At 45.6% G+C, this 21,274-nt stretch overlaps 2 protein-coding genes across 3 annotated transcripts; one reads left to right on the forward strand and one right to left on the reverse strand.

Moving 5' to 3' along the window:
* Positions 1 to 256: 256 nt before the first annotated feature.
* Positions 257 to 6,818, reverse strand: heyl (hes related family bHLH transcription factor with YRPW motif like). Its single transcript, XM_064347617.1, has 5 exons — positions 5,344 to 6,818; positions 3,576 to 3,642; positions 2,675 to 2,758; positions 1,987 to 2,068; positions 257 to 1,571 (listed from the first exon to the last, which is right to left on the reverse strand). The coding sequence occupies exons 1-5, from the start codon at positions 5,421 to 5,423 to the stop codon at positions 934 to 936; spliced, it is 951 nt and encodes a 316-aa protein (XP_064203687.1). The 5' UTR covers positions 5,424 to 6,818; the 3' UTR covers positions 257 to 933.
* Positions 6,819 to 16,493: 9,675 nt separating this feature from the next.
* Positions 16,494 to 21,175, forward strand: zbtb8b (zinc finger and BTB domain containing 8B). 2 transcript variants are annotated; one of them, XM_064347626.1, is made up of 4 exons: positions 16,494 to 16,635; positions 17,407 to 18,514; positions 19,092 to 19,270; positions 19,849 to 21,175. In XM_064347626.1, exons 2-4 carry the CDS (start codon positions 17,428 to 17,430, stop codon positions 20,152 to 20,154), a joined length of 1,572 nt encoding a protein of 523 aa, XP_064203696.1. In that variant the 5' UTR covers positions 16,494 to 16,635; positions 17,407 to 17,427; the 3' UTR covers positions 20,155 to 21,175. The 2 variants fall into 2 exon arrangements, with proteins under 2 accessions (XP_064203696.1, XP_064203697.1); XM_064347627.1 differs by having other exon boundaries at positions 16,509 to 16,635; positions 17,419 to 18,514.
* Positions 21,176 to 21,274: the final 99 nt, after the last annotated feature.

Consider the following 21,274-nt stretch of genomic DNA (forward strand, 5'->3'; position numbering starts at 1 on the left):
GACGTGTGCTTGTAAGTGTCTGAAATATGTGCTGAAGCACCCTCTAGTGGTCGGCAGGGCGTTACATTGTTTAGGCTTTTTTTTTAAACGTTGGTAGAAAAAGACCTGGGAGAATGAAAAGGACACACATAAACTTCCAACCAAACACACACACACACACAGATTCACACATGAATGTAAAACCATGCACAGACACACAAGCACACGTACACAACTTTATACATTGGTTCAATTCAAAGTTTTTTTTCCGTTTCAGTCATTTTCAGAATCTCTTTTAATGTCTTATGAGCAGCACAAAGCCATTCAACCAATGAAAAATGTAAAAATATCATTCTCCATAATAGCATGTGTATAAATGCTGTGGCAAAAACAATAAGCAACACCACAAAAAAAAACAAAAAAAAAACTAAAAGGCGAAAATGCAACAATATACATTTGATGTTACATGGTTGTTTTGGAGATACCTTCATATCTGTGGGAGTCTGTTTTAAATCAGTGCCATTCGCACACTGATATGTATAGGTGTCTGTGAACTACACAGGTGCACCGCCTCCATGCCCACATCCTATCTGCATTCCAAAATCCCAAACATTTCATCCACGCTGACACAAAGCCTGCCCGGCGTCCATTTAAGGGGTGTCTCGCATCCGCACGGCTGCCGCTCTACTGTTCTGGGTTCAGGCAGGCTGGTAACCTGCCGGATACGAAAGGTGTTGAGTGTTCACAGTCTGCTTTTCACTGAAGGCCTCACATTGCATTGTGGGTCACGGCGAGGTTCGAAGGCCGAAAATCTCCCTTTGCGCAATACTGACTGTAAGAGGGATTATAAAGGGAGTGGGGAGCCTTTGTTGAGCTCCTTCGTTTCTTCTTCTGTTGCTGTCCTCTGACTCGAACCCCAGGGTGATGTGCGCGTTCGAGGCTTGCGGACGGGGGTCAGAAGGCTCCGACCTCCGTGCCCCAGGGTTGCGGCGCTTTGCTGGGGTTCCCTGCGCCCCCGCGCTGGGCGGAGCCGGATCCTGGCGGAGCGAACGGCCTGAAGGACACCTGCGAGGTGGCAGAGGAGGGTGGGGTGACCAGGAGGGGCGGAGCTCCGTGACCCTCGGAGGAGGGCTGAGAGAGTCTGTGGGCGGGGCCGGCGGAGGGGAGGGAGGGCACCCTGCGCACAGCAGCCAGGGCGGGGCTCAGGACTGCCGCCTGACGACCGGCCGGGAGGCAGCCAATGGGAGCCGCCCGCAGGGCCGGCGAGGGGTAGGCTGCCAGCAGGGCGGCGGCGTGGGGCGGGAGGTCCCTGCGAGAGGCCCCCGGGAAGGGGGCGGAGTTGGCGGGGGGCGGAGTCGGGAGGTGGGGGAAGGAGGCCCAGGGCCAGGGTGCGAAGGGAAGGGCCGCCGGACTCTGCATCAGTGGGTCCAGCTCGCTGGCACAGTGGCTCAGGTGTGACACCAGCCGCGCTCCGATAGGGTCAGGGGCCTCCAGGCCCTCCAGCGAGCTCAGGTACCGCACCACTTCCCCCACACACTCCCGAAACCCCAGCGTCCTGTAATCCACCGCCAGAGCACGGGCATCAAAGTACCCTGAGAGAGAGAGAGAGAGAGAGAGAGAGGGCAAGAGAGAGAGAGAGAAATGTAAAGGTCTATGTCACCACATGGATAGGACACAGAGCACAGAGTTCCTTGGTTATGTGGTGCAGCATCTCCCTTCTGAACATACTGTTTCATTCAGTTACTCCCTTTCCTTCCCCTCTCTCTTCCTCTGTATTTCCATCCATCCTCCTGAGAAGGTGCTCCGTGCTGCTTTCTCAGGAACAATCCCTCCGAGCGGAGGATAAATGGACAGACTCTCTCTCTCTCTCTCTCTGTCACTCTCTCTCTCTCTCTCTCTCTGTCATTCTCTCTCTCTCTGTCGCTCTCTCTCTTTCTTTACCACTCTCTCTCACTTAGCAAAGAATTTCAGTTCCTGCTGTTTATGCTCGAAACCCGAGTGCTGTACCTTTCCCCCCCATGGCATGGAGCAGTTTGAGGTGATCCACAGTCATCTGCAAGATCTCAGCCTTCTCCAGTTTGGAGGAGCCCTAAACCAGGAAACAGCATTACTGAGGATAGTAGGACATACCTATAACAGGCAACATGCAGACACACTGTGATGCATAGTTCTCTGTTCGGCAGAACACACAGCTGATTCCATGCTTCTCACAAGTCCCTTTGATTGTGTCCATATGTTTGTTTTTTCACACAGAATGAAGAAGAGTCTACAGCTGATAGGTTTGAAGGACTTACACTGGAGTTTAATTTCTTTATTATTATCCAGTATGTTTGAATTAGCTTTATGGAGAAAAATGGCACTAAGGTTAGAATCCCAAGTTCTTGGAGTTCATAGAGATTTCATTCGTTCATGTGACTGTGCACATAACAGAATTAGGGTTGAGTGGGATCAAAACTATGAAGTATAACAGAGTGTGCAATTAGCCAATATGCAAATACATAAATTGTGCCGTCAGTTCAGCTGATCAAATACTTTTATATATTGTTGTGACTGATCAATCTATGAATGCATGTTTGATTGATTATTCATTTAATTTCTTGACTGAACATTTTATTGGTTGATGTATTGATTGGCTGATTTTGATGCATTGCTTGATTGTTTCATTAAAGAACGCTCCGCATAGACAGTGTATTACCTGCTTCTCAAAGGCACTGGGGACGAGGCGTCTCAGTTCTGACAGGCTGTGATTGATCCGGTCCCTCCGCCTCTTCTCAATGATCTTACGAACAGAAGAACAGGGAGGTGTCACACAAGCCAGGATGAACCAATCAACCAGGTCCTTTCCACTTATCTGAGTGCTATTAAAAGGCACTGAGGGGCGTTAAGCAGATGCAAGAAGATAGAAGACCATAAGAATATAGAAGATAGAAGATTGAATTAAGGTGAAACGTACTGTGTATTTGTTCATGAATTAAGGTTAGGGTTGGAAGATGGGCCTACAGGTCGAGGTAGACTGGTGGATATAAAATTTAAGCTTCAATGCCAATGCAGTTACATTGAAAACTAATGGGAGAAGGCTATAGCATAGATCCATAGTGAAAACAGTTGTGGAGTGAAACTCAAAATATTGCCAATCGCTACACAGGGGAGTTTCTGACCGTTTCTGCTTTGGCCCACATTGCATTAAACTGACACCTGTAATTACTACCTCTGTAACTTCAGCATTGGTTTATCTTGTTAAATAATACTCCCACAGTGGAATACCCCTAAAATGAAATTGCGTATAATATGCATACCCACCTAATATTTAAATAGTACTTGTGTCGATAAGTACCAGGCTACTGTAAAATATTGCACGATCCTTACAAATTTCAGTAGTTAGTTAGTGCGTTCTCAAAGCATATTTAGCTGTTTATTTCCCCTGGTTGTTCTGTTATTTCCGTTGCTTGGGTCCCGCGATAGACTAACGGATGCGCACGCACCAAAGAGCATGCCTGAAGCTGCACGGCATTGTGGGTTCCATGATAAAAAATAAATAAAACAATGAAATAAATATACATGTGCAGAGAGCAAACAGATGAACCAGAGCGACTCACCCCTCTGCGTTTCTTGCGTGCCAAAACTTGCGAGGTACTACCTGGAGACATGGAGCCTGTAACCGGACTGGTGGGACAGTCACACAGAGAAACAGGGGGACAAATGGAGTTCAGTCAGAACAGTGCTCGATAAAATCATTCTGAATTTTAATGTGACACAGAAACTGCCAACTGGTGCGTATTAGCAGACCCTGCTTGATTTGCCTTTGCTCGCCACTAGACACAGAGCTGTCAGAATAAAAGTTGTTTTACATTACATGCTCTGGACACAAGTTTGAACTAACTGGCACAGTATGCTCTGTGTCTGTGTTGCGTAAAAAATGTCTTTTGAAAGCTGATACAAAAGCTGTTCATGGTTAACTGTTTTAATCCATCACAGACCCCAGGACAGCACTGGGACATGGTGGCTGTGGCACTTTGTGTTTTACTTTCTGAAAGTTTTCTTAAAACACAAACAGTCATTTAAAATATACCCAGCGTTCACAGTTTTCACTGAAATGTAATACAGGAGGAGACCTGCACAGATTGAAATTACTCTTCAAGAAAATGATTGCTGTTTCCAACTAAAATTTAGAACTTTAATTTTTGATCAAAATATTTCTAATAATTTTTCTAATCAATGATTTGTGAAAAAAGCACACAAAAGCGCAAGCACATGCACATACATACACACACGTGCACCCACTCACACATACACTTACCCCTCACCACTGATTGTTGTTCAACTCACAAAATAAGATTTCGAACCAACTTAAATGTATGATCTAATTATTTCGAATCATTTTCTCACCAAAAACAGATTTTTGCAATACTGTGGTAATTTAACTTAAAACATTAATTATCCACTGAAATTAAATATAATGTAATATATAATGTTAATGTACCATTAAATATGTTTAGAGAGAGAGGGAGAGATTTTTTGAATAATCACAACAAATATATTCATAAGGCGCATTGAAGTATTGATAGGAATAACAATACTCACAGTGTTAACAGTGTTCATTTACAGAGATAATCTCAGCTTTAAACATTTGATAAAATTCCTTAAATTTCTCTGATGTTTCTGACAGAATTTTAGGTTTAGAATGAGATATTTTCAGTTGTTCAAATCAAACCCAACTTTAGAATCACAATCTTCAACATCGCAGCAAAGTCTATATTTAAGCCCTGTTGACCTTTTTTTGGAAGTGAATACCAATAATTTTTACAAAGAATGTAAGCCTGCTTCTGATTTTCACAGTCGTCACAAGGATTCATAAAATAAAGAACTGACGGAATAAGACAAAATGGAAACAGAAATGAATGGAAAATCTTAGGAAATGGTAGGACATATGCAAAGTATTTGTCGAGAAATGGAAATACAATTCCATCCAAATCATCAGACGTCCTTTGTAAAATAAACTGGGTGGTAACAACATGCAACAGTAATTTCTTGTGTCAAACAGCACCACTCAGAACTAAAACATGAATATGTTTAATTGGTCTTGTGCAGTATTGTTACGTATAGACAGTCATTAATAATGGATCAGTGAGCAGCCTGACTTGAGACACAGAACAAGTAGCACACAACAGGCACTCTGTTGGGTGCAACTGTGGCCGATATAAAGGATAAAGACCTCTGTAAAGACAGGGGTACACGCATGCAGAGAGAACATGAATAAGCACTGCGTTTGTCTCGCTGAGCTATGTGTGGAATACGCAGTGAGCGTGGGGTACGCAGGTGAGGCAGGGTTGAGGTGGGGGCAGGGTTGCGAGCGGCAGTCCTCACCAGTAGCTGTCTTCCTGTCCCACGTCGATGAGCTCTTCCACCTCCGTGTCGGGGGAGCTGTAGTCGTGGGGTCTCTTCATGGCTAGGCCGAATCCTGGTCCTCAGGGACGGACGGACGGACGGACGGACGGACGGACGGACAGAAGAGCGGGACGGTCTCGGCGGGCAGCTCTGGGGACAGCACCCACGGTCCCGTGCCACTTCCCTCCCTCCGAGCCTCTTTCTCTCTCCTCCTGCCTCCTGCCCGACAAGCGCAGCGTCCCTCCTCCTTCCTCTCGCTCCGCGCTCCTCCGTGTGACGGCCGCTCTCTCTCTCCCTCCGTGCCTGCTCTTCTGCTCTGGGAGACCCTCACAAGTCTCAGCTGGCGCGCCACCCCCCGTCTCCTCGCTGCTCAGCTCGTCATGGATTCCCCCGGCTCCTTTGGCTTCCACTGGCATTCAACCAACTTATACCCAAAACTCCTGCCTCTCTGCCTCCCTCTCCGTCTCTCTCTCTCTCTCTCCCTCACTTCCTCAGGGGGGGTGTCACTCTGCTGCGGGTTTGTTCTGTCACACACTATTTAACAGCCACATTCTGACAATGCTACACTTGGCCACTTTGGCAGAGTTGCCACTTTTGGCTCTCTCTCTCTCTCCATCTCTTACTGCCTCCCTCTCGTTTCCCAACCACCTCCTCCCTCTCTCTCCCTCCCTTCTTCCCTGTCATTGCTTTCCTTTCAATTAGCCTCTTCTCCCTCTTTCACTCTGTCTCATCCTGTGCTCACTCCTCCTCCCTCTTTCTGCTCTTTTAATTAGTCTTTCTCTTTTCCACTCTTCCTCTCCCCCTTCCGTAATGAAGAGGGGGCTGTGGGAACGTTAGGCAGCACCGGGACCCAGGCACAGGACGTGCTTTTTTCAGTGTGTGAAAACAGGTATTGATACCCTCCCACAACAACCAATGCCCATTGCAGATTTGCAAGTGTGATTCAGGGCAATCTATAACCTGATCAAACCTAAACCTAAACCTAACTGTTCAGCAACCCAGCCCTATAATCAGATCCAAATTTGATCTCTTTCCTGATTCAATTGACTCAAATAAAACAAAGAGAATCCAGTGCAGATAAGAACCTTCAACTGATAGTGGTTTAACAGCTCAGGAGATGAAACAGTGTGTGAGTGTCTGAAGAAAGGGTCTCTTCAGTGTATGGGACAGTGCAACCCCTCCTTCACTAAAAAAACAGCACCTTCTCTACCACCCCATCCACCCACACCCAACAGTACCCTCTGCCAAACGCACATATGGACACACACACACACACACACACACACACACACACACACGCAAACGCACACGCACACGCACACGCACACACTCACACACACACTTACCCCTCACCACCATTGCTTTGACACTCGCGCCTGGTCCCACTGTTACCGTGGGAAGCTCCCCGGTGAGGGTTTCCATGGTGACAGGACCCCAGGCGCCTGCCGATGGACTCTTGTCAGGGCCAGTGGCCAACAGACAGTGCAGCAGCCCCCCCCACCCCCCCCCACACCCCCTGCAATGCCTAGCTAGGCGCCCACGCTCTTCCTCCTTGGCACAGAGAGAGAAAGAGAGCAGCGAGTGAAAGGCGATCGGGGGTGCATCACTATGGGGCTATTCAGCCCTTCAAATCTCAAGGGACGCTCCGCAGCCGAACCCGCAGGTCCCGGGCTGGCTGAAAGCGCGTTGAAAAGGAGTGCAGGGGTTCGCCACAGCGCAGGGCCGTGCGTAACGAGCATGTGCGTGAGTGCGCGCGCGGTTCCCGCGGCGACTGCGCCTGTTTACTGATTCGTCTGGAGCGCTCCCTTGTCCCCGGCCAGCCCATAAACATGCGCTCCGAGGCGCGCACGACAAACAAACAGCAAATGCCTTCACACGAGGGACCGGAGGGAGGCGTGCGGCCGACGCCCGGGCGCTCCGCGATGTGCGTGAGTCAAGATGAGCGCAGAGACCCCTCCTTCCTACTCCCCCGACTCCCGCTCCTTTCATTACCAGTCCCTTTTTAATTCGGGTCTGGATTTCATTTCTCCCCTCCCAATCCCCCCCCCCCCCCCCCCATCAAATTCAAGAAAAAAGAGCAGAAAGAAACAACTAATCTATGAAGTCAGGGCTTCATCATGTCTCTGTTGTTATTTTTACAGTATCGTTCCCTGCTTCAAAGGCTTGCTTTCTTCTACTCGACTCTCCGCTTATTTTTCTTTGCAAGCTTTTTTTCTCCCCCTCTTTCGGTTTTTGATCTGCGCCATGGCATGCGTCCTTCCCTGACAACAAATGGAGAAGGACCCATTCTCAGAACATGAAAAAAGCAGCAAAAAAACTGTAAATAAATAAATACATTTTAAAAATAGTATGAAAGGGCACCAATGGAGGGGCATAACAAAGAGAAAGCTGGTGTTGAATAAAGGAGGAATTCTGGGAGATTTCTTTCGATGCTGTTAGCCACTTCAGTCTTTTCATAATGTCCTCCCTCACCACCACAACAAGGCGGCCTTCACAGCTGAAATTAACAAGCTCATACTTTCACTATTTTGAAACACACACACACACACATGCACACACAAACACACTTGCATGCAGACGCACATTCATATAGAAATTCACAAATACACACAAGCACATGCATGCACCCACACATACACACAAGCACATGCATGCACACACACACACACACACACACAAACAGTGGTTCAAATTAGTGCCTTTTATATATTTCTTATATATAAAGAAACTTGTGCCATAAAAAAGGCATCTGAACTATGAGACACTTAGACCACACTGGGAACGCATACTTTATTCCATGAGGAAATTATCTCTCCAGCAATTCCAGGAATGTGGGGGACGCGTGATTTTGGATTTATCCACGTTAAACCCTTCCAGGAAGAACCATGGCTGCTTAAGTCTCCCTTCATCCCTCTGTCCATCTTTTGTACTACACATTTTTCTGAGATTTGTTCTAGTATTGTCATCCTTTGCATGCGAGCTGCAGTAAAATGCCTTTGGGGATCCCCTGAGCCCCACTCCATGTTCCAGCCGGGGACTTAAGCTTTTGGAGTGGAGTCATGGTGAAGATGAGCACTGTAGGATTAAGGTTTGGATGTGCCATTGGTGCGGTCTGAGGAGCTGAAGTTGAAGCCCTGGGTGTTTGTTACAGGACTGTTGTGCCCTTGTCATTATGCTGTCTGTGTTATAGCCCAACTGTGGCTATGAGAAAGATTGCCAAGCCAGGGAGTGCCCATCCGAGGTACTTTGCTTAGGCTCTTCTTAGAAACAATCAAGCGTTTATTTTACCGTGGTTAGCTATAATGCACATTGAAATATTGCGTAAAAAGTGATACATTTTAATATGAACTCAAAGAACACTGTTTGGTTGGAGATGCACCAAACCAAACCCATGAGCCCTTCTGAGGGTGATTTATATTCTGGGTATGTCTTTAAGTTATATTTTTGCGTTGGACCACCCCGTGAGCCTTCAAACTCAAGTGTGACTGTTCTTTTTTATTAGTGTGCACGTTCCATCTCCGTGCGTCACAGTGCTCTTGGCCAGAGCTTTCACCTAATACGAAGCCAGTGGCCATGAGCCCACGGATGATGGCAATGATAGTCATGGTGACTGGCTTACCACAGTTTCTTATGCCATGACTGGCACTCAATGTGGTGAAGTCTTGAAAACAAAACTTTAATATAAATAAGCTGAGTAATGATATCAGTATGTAATATCAATGAATGTTATGGAAATAGATTGAAACACAGGGCTGCTTTATTAGGCATGGTGTCTGTCAATCGGCTTTCCTTCTATCCTTATTCTCAGGTATTTACTCCAACGCTTGTGGCACAAAACCTTTTTTCTTTATCTCAGACGACAAGTGCCCTTTGGTGAGATAAAGTGCTGTTGCCGGCTGTAGATCTGATGGTGCTGAATGCTACAGAGCCCTGCCACGCCTTATCTTAAGCCCTTCCCACTTCACACACACTCCTCCGCACCCTGCACCCACCTCCAGGGTGCGCCGCAAAGCATTCTCCTGTCCGGGGCCCGCACTGGGCCCCGTCATTCTCACTGAGGGATCAGCTCCCAGACAGAGAGACAGAGAGATGGGATAAAAAATAAAAAAAACAGGAAAGAGATACAGAGAAAGAGGGAGACAGACAGAAAAAGAAAAAGACACAGAGTAAGAGACAGACAAATGGACGGAGGGTAAAAGAAACCATGACAGACAGAGCAAAAGACAGACAGATAGGAAAAGAGAAGGATGGGAAAGAAAGTCAAGCAGAGAAAAAGACAGAAGCAGATAGGGAGAGGTGGAGGCAGACAAGAACAGAGGGAAAGAGAAATACACACAGACGTGTGGTAAGAGAAGGGACAAACAATCCGGCTGTTGAAATAGGTTAACCTGGCTAGTCGTGGTACATTGACTTTGAGACCGCAGCCAAAGTGTTTAAATAGCTTAACCTGAGCAGCTGGGAAAGACAGGCTCTGTGACCACAGTCTGTCCGTTGGAATACGTTAAAACAGACAGTTTGGTCACTGAGAGACAGAAGAGGTTTTGATGGCGACACACTAGATTAGACATTCCCAAAACAAGGAAATATCATTTTTTGAAAAGCAGCACACATAAAAGGACATAAAAAGAGCTGTTAGTCTTGCTGGGAGAGTGACACACATCCCAGAATCTCCAAATAAGCCCAGTGTGTAGCCTGTAACAATTTTTCCTTTGATACTTAATTGTTTTTATTAATATATATAATTTTTTTTTTTTTGACATTTGCATAATTATATTTAACCAGAGATGAGCATATGAGGTCAGTACTGTTGTATACATGCATCAAAGATCTGCATACCTACAAATATGCATATCGGTATTGAGAAAGAATATGCATGTGGTTCTGAGCTAAACAGAGCTGTACCACTACAGGGTGCAAGAACCACTGACCAGCAGGTCTTGTCAATATCCATGTTTGACTCGCCATTGCTGAGGCTAATATTGGACAGTTTTTCTGATGCTTCGGCACCTATGCCGTTTTAAAGCAAAATAATTTAGTCTTAGTTATACATACACACATACATAAATGTGTAAGGGAGCATCATTGCTTCTAGCCATACATTTTTTTTTATTAAACTAATTGAGAAATGCATGAGCTAGCACTGAGGCAATAACATCAGTTACGTTATACATGCCACTCTGACTGAATATTTTGAAGTAAGAATGAATGTTCTCTGCTTACTAATTTAATGAGGTAGTATGGAGGTTCTCTTGTGTAAAAATTAACTTTAAAATGTTCATTTATATCAAGTTGTGAACTGTTACAAGCCATTATGCATTACACTAGTTAACAAAGAAGCTATTGACATTAGGAAAAAAAAAGTGCATGATACTTTCTACATTGCAACAATTTGGCATTATCAGAAGTTATGATATGACAAGAGAACTCTGCATTGTTCAAACTAGATTAGTTAATTCATCATTGGACCACAGTAGGATCTGCAAGCATGGGATATAATGGACAGTTTATAGACAAACAGCTTATGGTGCAAGATAAAGACAGATAAGGAGATAAGGAGAGACAGAGACAGTGAGTGTGTGTGAGAGAAAGAGAGAGAGAGAGAGAGAGAGAGAGAGAGAGAGAGAGAGAGAGAGAGAGAGAGAGAGAGAGAGAGAGAGAGAGAGAGAGAGGTAAACGCTGTTTACCCAGCCACTGAGGGCGGCCTCATCTGGCTCCCCAAAGATAAATAAAAGGGGTAAAAGCCAATGAGAGGAAGCAGAATGGCTCTTTGTGGCCCCGGGTGAGGTCCCTTTCAAGCCTGTTCCCACAGAGCAGACCCCCTGAACACGGGCCCGACTGCGGTAACTTTCGCTGGTGCCGGGGCTCAGACGGGAAGGGTAGGCCTCACCAGGCCACAAGCAGGCATTGTCCGTCGCCACAGAAACCAGCGTCTTCATGTCAGACATGTTTTTCTGTTTGTTTTCTTTTTTATGTCTTTAATGTGGCTCAGGGAATGTTTCCTCCCCCTTTTCCCCCAACCCATCCGCATTTCTTTCTTTTTTCCCTCTGCTTTTTTTTTTGAAGACTGTCATTTGTAAAGCTCTTTAGTTGCAGACAGGCCCTATCTTTGTCGTGGTGTTGTGGCTTTTCCTTTTTTTCTCCCTTGTTCATTTTTTTAAAACTGACTTTATGAGGTTTTGGCACAAACTGCCCTTTTTTCAGGGATGAAAAAAACATACGACTCTAAAACAACAAAACCTATCCTCAAAGAATTCTGTCTTTCCCACGCTAAGCCAATTTTCATCTGAAGATTAAACAACCTCTAACGACAGAAGGAAAGAAAAAAAGGGAGAGAACAAGAGTGAGGGAGGCTGGGTGGGAGGGAGAGAGACAGAGAGAGAGAGAGAGATCTGGTTATGATTCTGGTCTCCAAAACCAAGAAAGGATGCCCCACAGACACTGAACGAGAAAAACAAAACAGAAAACTGTTACTATTTTTAAGATCCTAAAGAATGTTGCTCTGTGCCATGACTCAAAGGATTTGCAGTACAGTGGTAATCAGTTCATTCTGACTCAAGTCCCCAACCACATCACAGACAGGGCAGAATATTTTATTGGCCAAATCGGAAAATGAAAAGGGATAAAAAAATGAAAGAGTGAAAATAATTCTGTCCGTCTTCTCAGCTCACGCCAAAGCGCCACTCTGGCTACTTTGTTGATAAATTTCTCTAATATTTGTCACAAATACGGGCTGTGTCTCAACGGGTAGGTGTGGTATTTCAACAGAGTAATTTCACATGCATGGCGCAAGCACAAGGAAACACGGTGTAAATCAGTCTCTGTTGAACTACTCCATAAAGACTTGGCTTATTTCCCACTATTATGGTGTCAGGGTAGCATAATGGACAGCAACATGGAATTACACTAGACCTGAAATGTTTTGAAAGTACGTTTTGGATGCACATTTTCCCAAAGTATGTGACCTTGCCCAGTGATAACATAGCCAACTTAATGTAAGACTATATTACAGGTGATGAAAATTCTCAATATATGAATTTTGAATACCCACAGAATAAATAAACATTCAAATGATTACAAAATAATTTCAAGTTCCATGAAAAAAATGCATTCAACAAACAGCATTGCCTTATTTTATACTATCTTATACTTGACAGAAATGATACAAAATGTAAATTATATAACTGTTAAGCTCTTTATTCATCTCCAACTGTGTTTAATAAGGAGGTGATTGAATCACTTTAAAACCACGACAAAAGGGCAATCAATATTGACCTTTAATAGGGTACCAAGCAATGTGTGCATGCTTCAAGGGCCACATTCATTTATGTTGCACTCAGAAAGCCAGTTATCAGAACACCACCGACCTAACACTTGGGTCTGATGGAATTTTAAGAGAGAAGAAATAGGCTTGTTACGGTCATAAAACGTGCGGGGGCATTCCAAAGGGTAGGCCTAGTTAATTTTAGAGTTCCTAGAATGGGATTAAGCGGGGTGTGCAGGAAGAGAAGAAAGGAGAGTGGGTGTGAATTGAGTAGTTTGTTGTGCGTTAGGAACACTTTTTGCTTAAAAATAAACAAATAAATGCAATAATGTACACTAAACCATTTTGCTTTGTCGACCAAAACAGGGATTTCGCACGAGTCTGTTTACGGTCATCTACCGGTTACCTCCCAGAAATGATGTCGGACCGTGTTTGTGCGCGTGAGAGCCACGGCGTGGTGAAAAATGATATCTTTTCCGTCTTGGCTCTGGCCGTACTCGGTGTGTTGCGTGAGTGGGGATAGCCAGCGGGGGAGAAGCGGACCGGGAACAAGGCGGCTTGGCGAGTGTTGGAGAGCTGACAGTCTGCGGTGAGTCTGCATGATAGGGAGGGATCACGCCGTCCGGCCTCCGCCACCATGCTGCTATGTTTGAACTTAATTATAACGATCCCAGCCTGTAATTACAGCAAGGCACAGCGACGGCCGGGCTGTAGGTAGGGGACAGCGGTGGCAGTGGGATCGAGGCCCATATAAAATACAGAAGAAAAGAGATGCACATCGACCATCTTGTTATGTATTCACGGAGTTGTGAAATTAAGCAAATTTAAATTTAAATTTACAAGCATGACATGATTTTGATTGGTATATTTTCAAGCTGAGGAACTTCCAAACACACAGTTGCCATGCCACTGGAATATATATACCGTGAACAATAAATGTCTTATAGGCTAATGCTGTTTACAAGGGTCTCCTCAGAACAGAATATAAATCATGCTTATCTCTAATCTTAAGCACTACATTTGATTCACTGGGACTCAAGTTTAAATGAATCCTCCATTACTGAATTATTATTATTATTATTATTATTATTATTATTATTATTATTATTATTGTTGTTGTGGTAAACCAATTTTGATGCTGCCAACAGGTTTCCATAGATTATAACTGAATGGTGACCTTCAAAAGTATCTCCCGCACAACGGTAATTGCTGTATGTCACAAAACTGAATTGTTCAACTGCCGCACTCAGAGACAGAGCCAAAGAAGAAGAGGATGTGGGGAGTCTCTCAGTGTAGTCTGGAGCTGGGTGACATTCGAGATGGAAAGGGGGGGGGGGGGGGGGGGAGGGGGGGCGGGCGTCTAATGAATCCTGAGGCAAGGCAAATCCAGACAATAAGGCCCCGCGTCTTCTTCATCAGACCCTGTCGGAAGTTTGCGGCCAAGAGAGCTGAAATCATTATTCTTCTCTCATTCTAAACATGAGATAATAAAAAAGGCGACTTGTTTATTTCTGCCAGACGTCAGCTTTGGAGAGAAATAGAAGAAGGAGGGGAAAGGCTGTTTCAAAATTGCAAAAGTACATTAAGTGGTAATTACAGAGGGAGAGTAAAGATTTCTTCTCTCTTCCTCCACCACAGAGGGAAGAGCTGTCTTGAGAATGAGCTGTCACGGGGCGCCTGGCATATTAACTCCCCAACGACGGGCCTTTACCAGCGCCCCCTCCCAAACATCCTCGTTCCATCTGTACAAGTGCCCACTATTCTTCAGCTCTATTAAAGCAGCGCCATCCCTCTGCACACACACGCACACACGTACACAAAAGCATACCATTTCAACCACTTTCCAACCCTTCTGTCAATTCTTGTCCGATTCGTACACATAGAGAACTTAATTACAACTAGATCAATGGAGGATTGGACAGTATTGGGGAGAAACTAAAGTTTTTCTCAATTCTGTGATCATTGTTGGGGTTCACATCTGAGCTATACGTAGCATTCACTTAGCAGACCCTAATATCTATTTACCTGGTGGATACGAGCAATAATGTCAGAGCCAGCTAACAACACTACCAGACCAGCAGGTAAAGCATCACTAAATCTCCAGTGCAGGCTAACTGTGCTAACCAAGAACCAGTGCATATTCTAAATACATACAGACTGTGCCCATAACTTGTCCAAAGAAGAGAAACCATATCACCAAACACCATAAAAATATCATAACCTGAATTTGTAAGTTTCAAATGCCGCTTGTAATGCTAACCTCTGATACCAATGTTTGCATACCTGAATCCCAAATCAGTAAAAACATTTCAGAGCAAAAGGAATTTCAAAAACTGAATTTCCGATATGCAGTAGATGTTCATGTCAAGACTTTTGTGGCCAAATTAAAAATTGCAAATAAAATGCCAACCCTGAATGAAGCTAAAGTCTGGCCTAAATGCAAATTTCTCAGGGTACATGAGTCAAATATAAATATTATATTTGAATGGCTGTGATGTATTATGAGATGTAAGGGGTTGACAACGTACACTTGCTCACAGATAGTGGAGCTCGTTAGGACACTAGCAAGGAGATGGGAAGCATTTTGATTGTGATTAGGAATTTATGAACAGGATATAAAATCGCTCCGTGAATTTCACATACAACACAGCAATTACGGCTGTAGGCCTATCTATCCAGCAGTCTGTACATGCACCACAAAGCCATTGTATTCATCAAGTTTACCATGGGGAAAACAGAAAAAAATCTTCAAACAAATAAGTAACCTCATGACCTCTAAGTAAAACTTCAGAGTGACGGATTGTGAAGTATGGGTGCGGTGAGCAGGAACTTTACGTTTACTTTCTCGGTCCGACAATAAAAAGAACTATTTTCTTTCAGAGCGAAAGCAAATAAACACACATCCGCTGTAGACAATGTGGGCAAGAGCAAGTCGTCTGACGACTTGATTGCACATTGAATGGGGCTCATGACGCGAGTGCCATTGTCAGGTTCACATCAATCTGCGCCTGTACAATGGTGGCCGGCTCTATATTTTAAAACGCGCGTCAACACTATGTACTTGTAAAGACAGTATTAATTAATTTATTTTTTTCTAAAAGACAGGCCAAATGTGGTAATATTTGTGTAATTTTAAGACGGTTTTGTTAAATAGCGTTAACTTGCTGTAATAGTGTGCATTCATATTTATATTTTCATTTTACTAAAAAAAACTTCCTTTTAAATTTTTTTTTACATATGTCTCTACTACACGCACAACTACCTTGTCTCATAGTGCGAAACAAAGTGTGGAAGGACCATGCCTATGCAGCAGTGTTCCCCCCGTGCGCCGAAACGAGTAAAATTGATGGCTAAAATTGAGATGTAGCGACCTCTTCTGCTGGCAGTGTGTTGCACACAGTCATTACAGTGCATAGTCGCTTGTTGAGAGTAAACGTGAGGACATTACAGTGTTGACCAGAATAGCATTACTACACATTACTACTGACAAAATCGCCGTTACAGTTGTAATAGCAGTATGAGCTGACATTGTATAGTTTATTTATCTTATCTTCATACTATAGAAATTTCTATATGTTTACTAATCACTGTTATTCGTCATGTTTAATATATATTATAGGTAACGATTTACTTTTGTCAAAATACATACACATGGGTATTGTTCTAGGCCATGTTCTTTTTATCATTCCTGCTGAATTCACTGAATGCCAAGACTAGGATGAACAGAGCATGATTTCGTGAAACGATAACCGCAAAAGAATAAAATAAAATGACATAAAATAAAATACACTTCCCAGAAATCCTCGGGCTCATAGAACGTGCCCTTTCGAACGCTTTCGTTTCTCATTGGACAGTTTTGTTGTACCTCTGGTTCTTTAACGAGTGGTGTCATATGTCAACCCGTGTCAACTGTAGCGTCACGTTTGAGTAATAAAGGAAGTAGCTCCTACTAGCTAGGTGATTACCAACGGCAGAGAAATACTGCTCCTACAACAGATCTCACATCGAAGGTAAGATTTCTTGGCCTCTGTAAATCTGTTTAATTGTCGGCATTGCTTACATAATACATCGAAGATGATAAACAATTTCTAGTTAAATAGTAATGAATGCAACTATATCGACTTGCATTGAATACATTAGGGTTTGAGCCCCGCTTTGGTAGGAATTAGCTCTACGATTATGTTGGTACGTTGTAGCATGGGTTTTCGTGTTCGGCGGAGTATGATTTGGATATGCGTAGTTCAGCACATTTCATGTGCAGTGTTAGGTAGACTATCAAAGCCTTATAAAAGCAATTAACTTAACGGGCTTTCTGCAGTCCACACGATTTGCGAGGTAAGAGATTAGGCTGTGTTTAACGTCCCCTGCCCACCTCCAAAAAAGGCATGTTGGTACGTTTGTCAGCGTGTTTCCTCCTTTGGATAAGGCACTGTGTATAGCCTGTCTCGTGCGTCATGTGCAGTTTTGTAACAATGTACAACTGACACAATTTGAAAATAGCCTACACATTTTAAATGTGAAAGTCGCAAATCACAAAACCCTCTATTGGTAACGCGGGGGAAGACTATGAGGTTAGGCAGGGTCATGCATTTTGCTGTGGGGAGTCAACCAGAGTTCAGCACATGGGTGACTGCTGTTATGTGTGTGGGCGAATAGTGTGGAGTGGGTGTTTTGTTTTGGTTCAGGTTTAATGACAGTGCCAGAATTCTCTCTCTCCACTTTCTCTCTCCTGCTTTCTATCCACTGACATCTACCTCCTCTGCTTCCTCCCTTGCTCTCAGCTGTGTGTGGAGAGGGTAAAGATGGAGGTGCCGTCCTACCAGTCTAAGCTGCTGTGTGAGCTGAACGAGCAGCGGAAGCGGGACTTCTTCTGCGACTGCAGCGTCATCGTGGAGGGGAGGGTCTTCAAGGCGCACCGCAACGTGCTATTCGCCGGCAGCGGCTACTTCCGGGCCCTGCTGGTCCACTACCTGCAGGACAGTGGCCAGCGCCACAGCACGGCGTCCCTGGACATCGTCACCTCCGAGGCCTTCTCCCTCATCTTGGACTTCCTGTACTCGGGCCGGCTGGACCTGCGCAGCGACAATGTCATCGAGGTGATGTCAGCGGCCAGCTACCTGCAGATGACCGACGTGGTCAGCTTCTGCAAGGCCTACATCCGCTCCTCTCTGGAGATCTGCAACCGAGAGAAGGAGAAGGAACGAGAGAGGGAACGAGAGAGGGAGAGAGAGCGGGAGAGGGAGAGGGAAAGAGAGAGGGAGAGGGAGGGCGTGGCAGACAGTGGGTCTCCGGCTGAGGCCTCCAATGCCTCCACCTCCCAGACGGACGGAGGTGACCACTCCGGGTCGGACATGCCCAGCTCAGCCATGCCCTGCTCAGCGTCCACCCTCCCGCTCGACCCGGCCACACCCCTGGCCCCCAGTAGGGACTCGGAGAGCGAGAGCTCCCGGGGGGAGTTCCCCAGCTTTCACCCTGTGGACTTGGCCATCAAGAGCAGCCAGGGGGAGAAGGTTAACTCCTCCTCCAGGTTCCTCCTGGGGCTGGTCCACCCTAAGACAGAGTTTGACCCTGATGAAGAAGGGGAGGGCTCGCCAGGGCCAAAGGACATGCCCCTGTGCCAAGCCCCGCCCGATGATGATGACATACCCCACCCTTCCAGCCACACCCCTGGAAGCGAGCCGTCCTCCTTGCACTATGATAACTACCACATGAAACAGTTCCTGGAGGTGTTTCTCAGGGGGGGCTCAGATCCACGGCGGGAGGAGCTGGCCCAGCACTTTGCCCAGGGTTTTGGGGGTGGGGAGGGGGCCAGCCGCTTGGAGGAGGGGCTGGGGCTCGGGGGCTCTTCCATCATGGAGATCCAGAGCGAGTGGTATGGTGAAGACACAGGTGAAGACTCGTCTTATGCTGATGACATCAGCTCATGACCTTTTGTTAATTTTAGCTTGAATTATTCTTCAGTCTACAAAAAATGTATAAATGGTTGCGTTTGTACTACAGTAAGTACAAAGGGACAGTATGTTAAAATATTCTTCTTTTAAATAGAGTCTTATGTGTGTTTCACAGTTATAGATGGGGCACAAGAGTCAGGCTAATCACAGGCACAATCACATTTACTGAAATTTCCAGCATGCACATTAAGTTATTTGCGGTTGTTAGCTTGCTGACAGTTGGTATGCAGTGGTATGCAAAATAGTGACAGCTAACAGCTGGTAAAATTGCCGTTGATCATATAAAAGCGTAAAATAAAATGTCATAGAATTAATATTAATCATGAGTTGTACAGTATAGTTGACAAGGTAGCACACTGATAGCTGAGCTCATAGGCTCAATGAAGAGGTTGTGATGGCAGGTTTTATATTGCCAGGCGAATAGGCTTGCTCGCCCTGGGTCCGTGTTGGGATTTGTCCCACGTCACATGTCCGTTGCCTTGACTGCAGGTTCCCCTCTGTTTTTATTGCTCCAGGTGATGGAATGGTGGTGCCGGTGAAGCTGCACAAGTGCCCTTTCTGCCCCTACACAGCCAAACAGAAGGGCATCATGAAGAGGCACATCCGCTGCCACACGGGGGAGAGGCCTTACCCCTGTGAGACCTGCGGCAAACGCTTCACCCGCCAAGAACACCTGCGGAGTCACTCCCTCAGCGTGAGTGTGTGTGTGAGTGTGTGTGCATGCGTGCGCGCATGTTTGTGTGTGTGTGTGTGTGAGAGAGATTAAAAAAAAATATATATATATATATATATATAAACCATTGTGTTTTTTATGCTTGGTTTTCCTGTGTTCAGCTGGCCTGAATGCCAGGCTGCAGATTAAAACAAGCCTTCTCGCCTTTTAGCCCCCAAATTCGATTGGGTGTCAGCATCGTATGTTGCTGCTTCCCACATTGGCTTCTGTGAACATGTTATTCTAATACAGCTATACTGCACAACAAAAACAAACCTGTCGGGCCTGCTTTCACTGACCATGGGGCAATTTCATTAAACCCGGTCCAATGTCAGCTGGACAGGGGGTGTTCATATGAAGATGTAAGGAGACTTTGGAGCTCTCCCTGGTACTACCTTTACAACACTGCCAAATACGCGTGTTTATGCACATCCAGTTAAGGAAAACAAGCTTCACTGAGCTCTGAATTGCTTCAGAGGGGCACAAAGATCTTTGCTAATGCAGTAATGAAGCGTAAGCAATATTCTGAAATCCATTAAGTGTTTAAATTTTTCTCACAGGTGCATCGCTCCAGCTGGCCCATTGTGTGTAAGGGGTGTCGGCGCACGTTCACGGGACCGGTGTCACACGGGCTGAAACGATTCGGCCTCTGCGACGGCTGCACCTGTGTCACCACCACCCAGGACGACTCCGTCCCCATTAATCTCAGCAGCCAATCGGAGGGTGCGGAGCGCAGCGATGGGGACGGCGACTGGCCGATGTACATGGACGATGCGGAGGAGGCGGAGCCCAGCGGTGGAGACGATGACCCAGAAGACAAGCAGGAGCTACAAAGGCAGCTCACAGAGAATGAGGGTCTATTATAGGGTGGTGGAAGTTAACTCTCCCTCCGTTCCCCAGCTACACCAACAATTAAAAATGAGAAGTTGAGGCTGGCCACAGCAGCCAGGGACAGGAAGTGGGAGGAGTGGAGAGGAGAAAAGGGTAGGGGCGTGATATCATGAGGGCGTCCACAGGACGCGTCCAATCAGGGCTGTGGAAGGGGGCCAAAGATGTGATGTTACTACTTGACCAGGGGGAGTTTTTTTCCTCCATGTTAAGGGTAAAGTGGGGTCAGCCTTGGATTTTTCCACAGCGTATTACTGAAGGGAAGAGCAGGGCACGAGTGTCTCATTGTGCAGGCAGTCTGGCGGTGGTCAGGACTCATTCCTGCTGATGAGCAGTTCCCCAGCTGTGCAGAGAGAGCTGTGTGGGTGGGAGAGGCGAACAAGCAGGGGGCTCCTTTTAAAGTGTGTCAGGGAGGTGCCCTGCAAAACCTTGTGCCACTGCTCCAGTTTGCAAGAGTGAGGTCATTTACTCACCGAATAATCTGACAGGAGACCAGCTTCCACCAGCAGGCAGCCCAGCGGTGTGGGGCCAGAGGCACTAGACAAATTCTCTGCATGTACAGGTCCTGCATGGCTGTCTCATGGAACTGATATATGAACATATATTTTATTTGCTCGTCTGTGCTGTACTTCAGAAAACAGCAGCTTTCGAACTTGTGGGAAATGGCTCCCGGTTTCTTTCGTTTAGCGGGCTTTAACGGACCCTGTGAGCAGACGAAGGTGCTGAGCTGGCGTAGCGGCCGCCCTTAGCCCTCAGTCTCAGTGATGTGCACGGTCGCTCCCCGTGGGCCAGGTTTCCCTCTCGGTCCTATGAAAGCACACGAATGAAGACTCCAAAGAAGAGAATCGGAAAAGAAAATCAATCAAGGAAACGATAAAAGCTGAAATATTTTCATTTTGCTATATCTGTAAATAAAGCTTGATTTATGGAGATAATGTGACACCTGTCAGTCTTTCCTCATTGTACAGAGGTCAATTGATTTTTAAGAAATTTTTTAAAGGATACATATTTATTGTGTTATTCCGATTCCGATTTTGTAATGTTTGCTTTTTCTATTCTTAAATTTGAACTGATTTCAAAAGCAGTGTCTACTGTGAA

Source organism: Anguilla rostrata, chromosome 8, assembly GCF_018555375.3.
Source record: "Anguilla rostrata isolate EN2019 chromosome 8, ASM1855537v3, whole genome shotgun sequence".
NCBI classification, from domain to species: domain Eukaryota; kingdom Metazoa; phylum Chordata; class Actinopteri; order Anguilliformes; family Anguillidae; genus Anguilla; species Anguilla rostrata.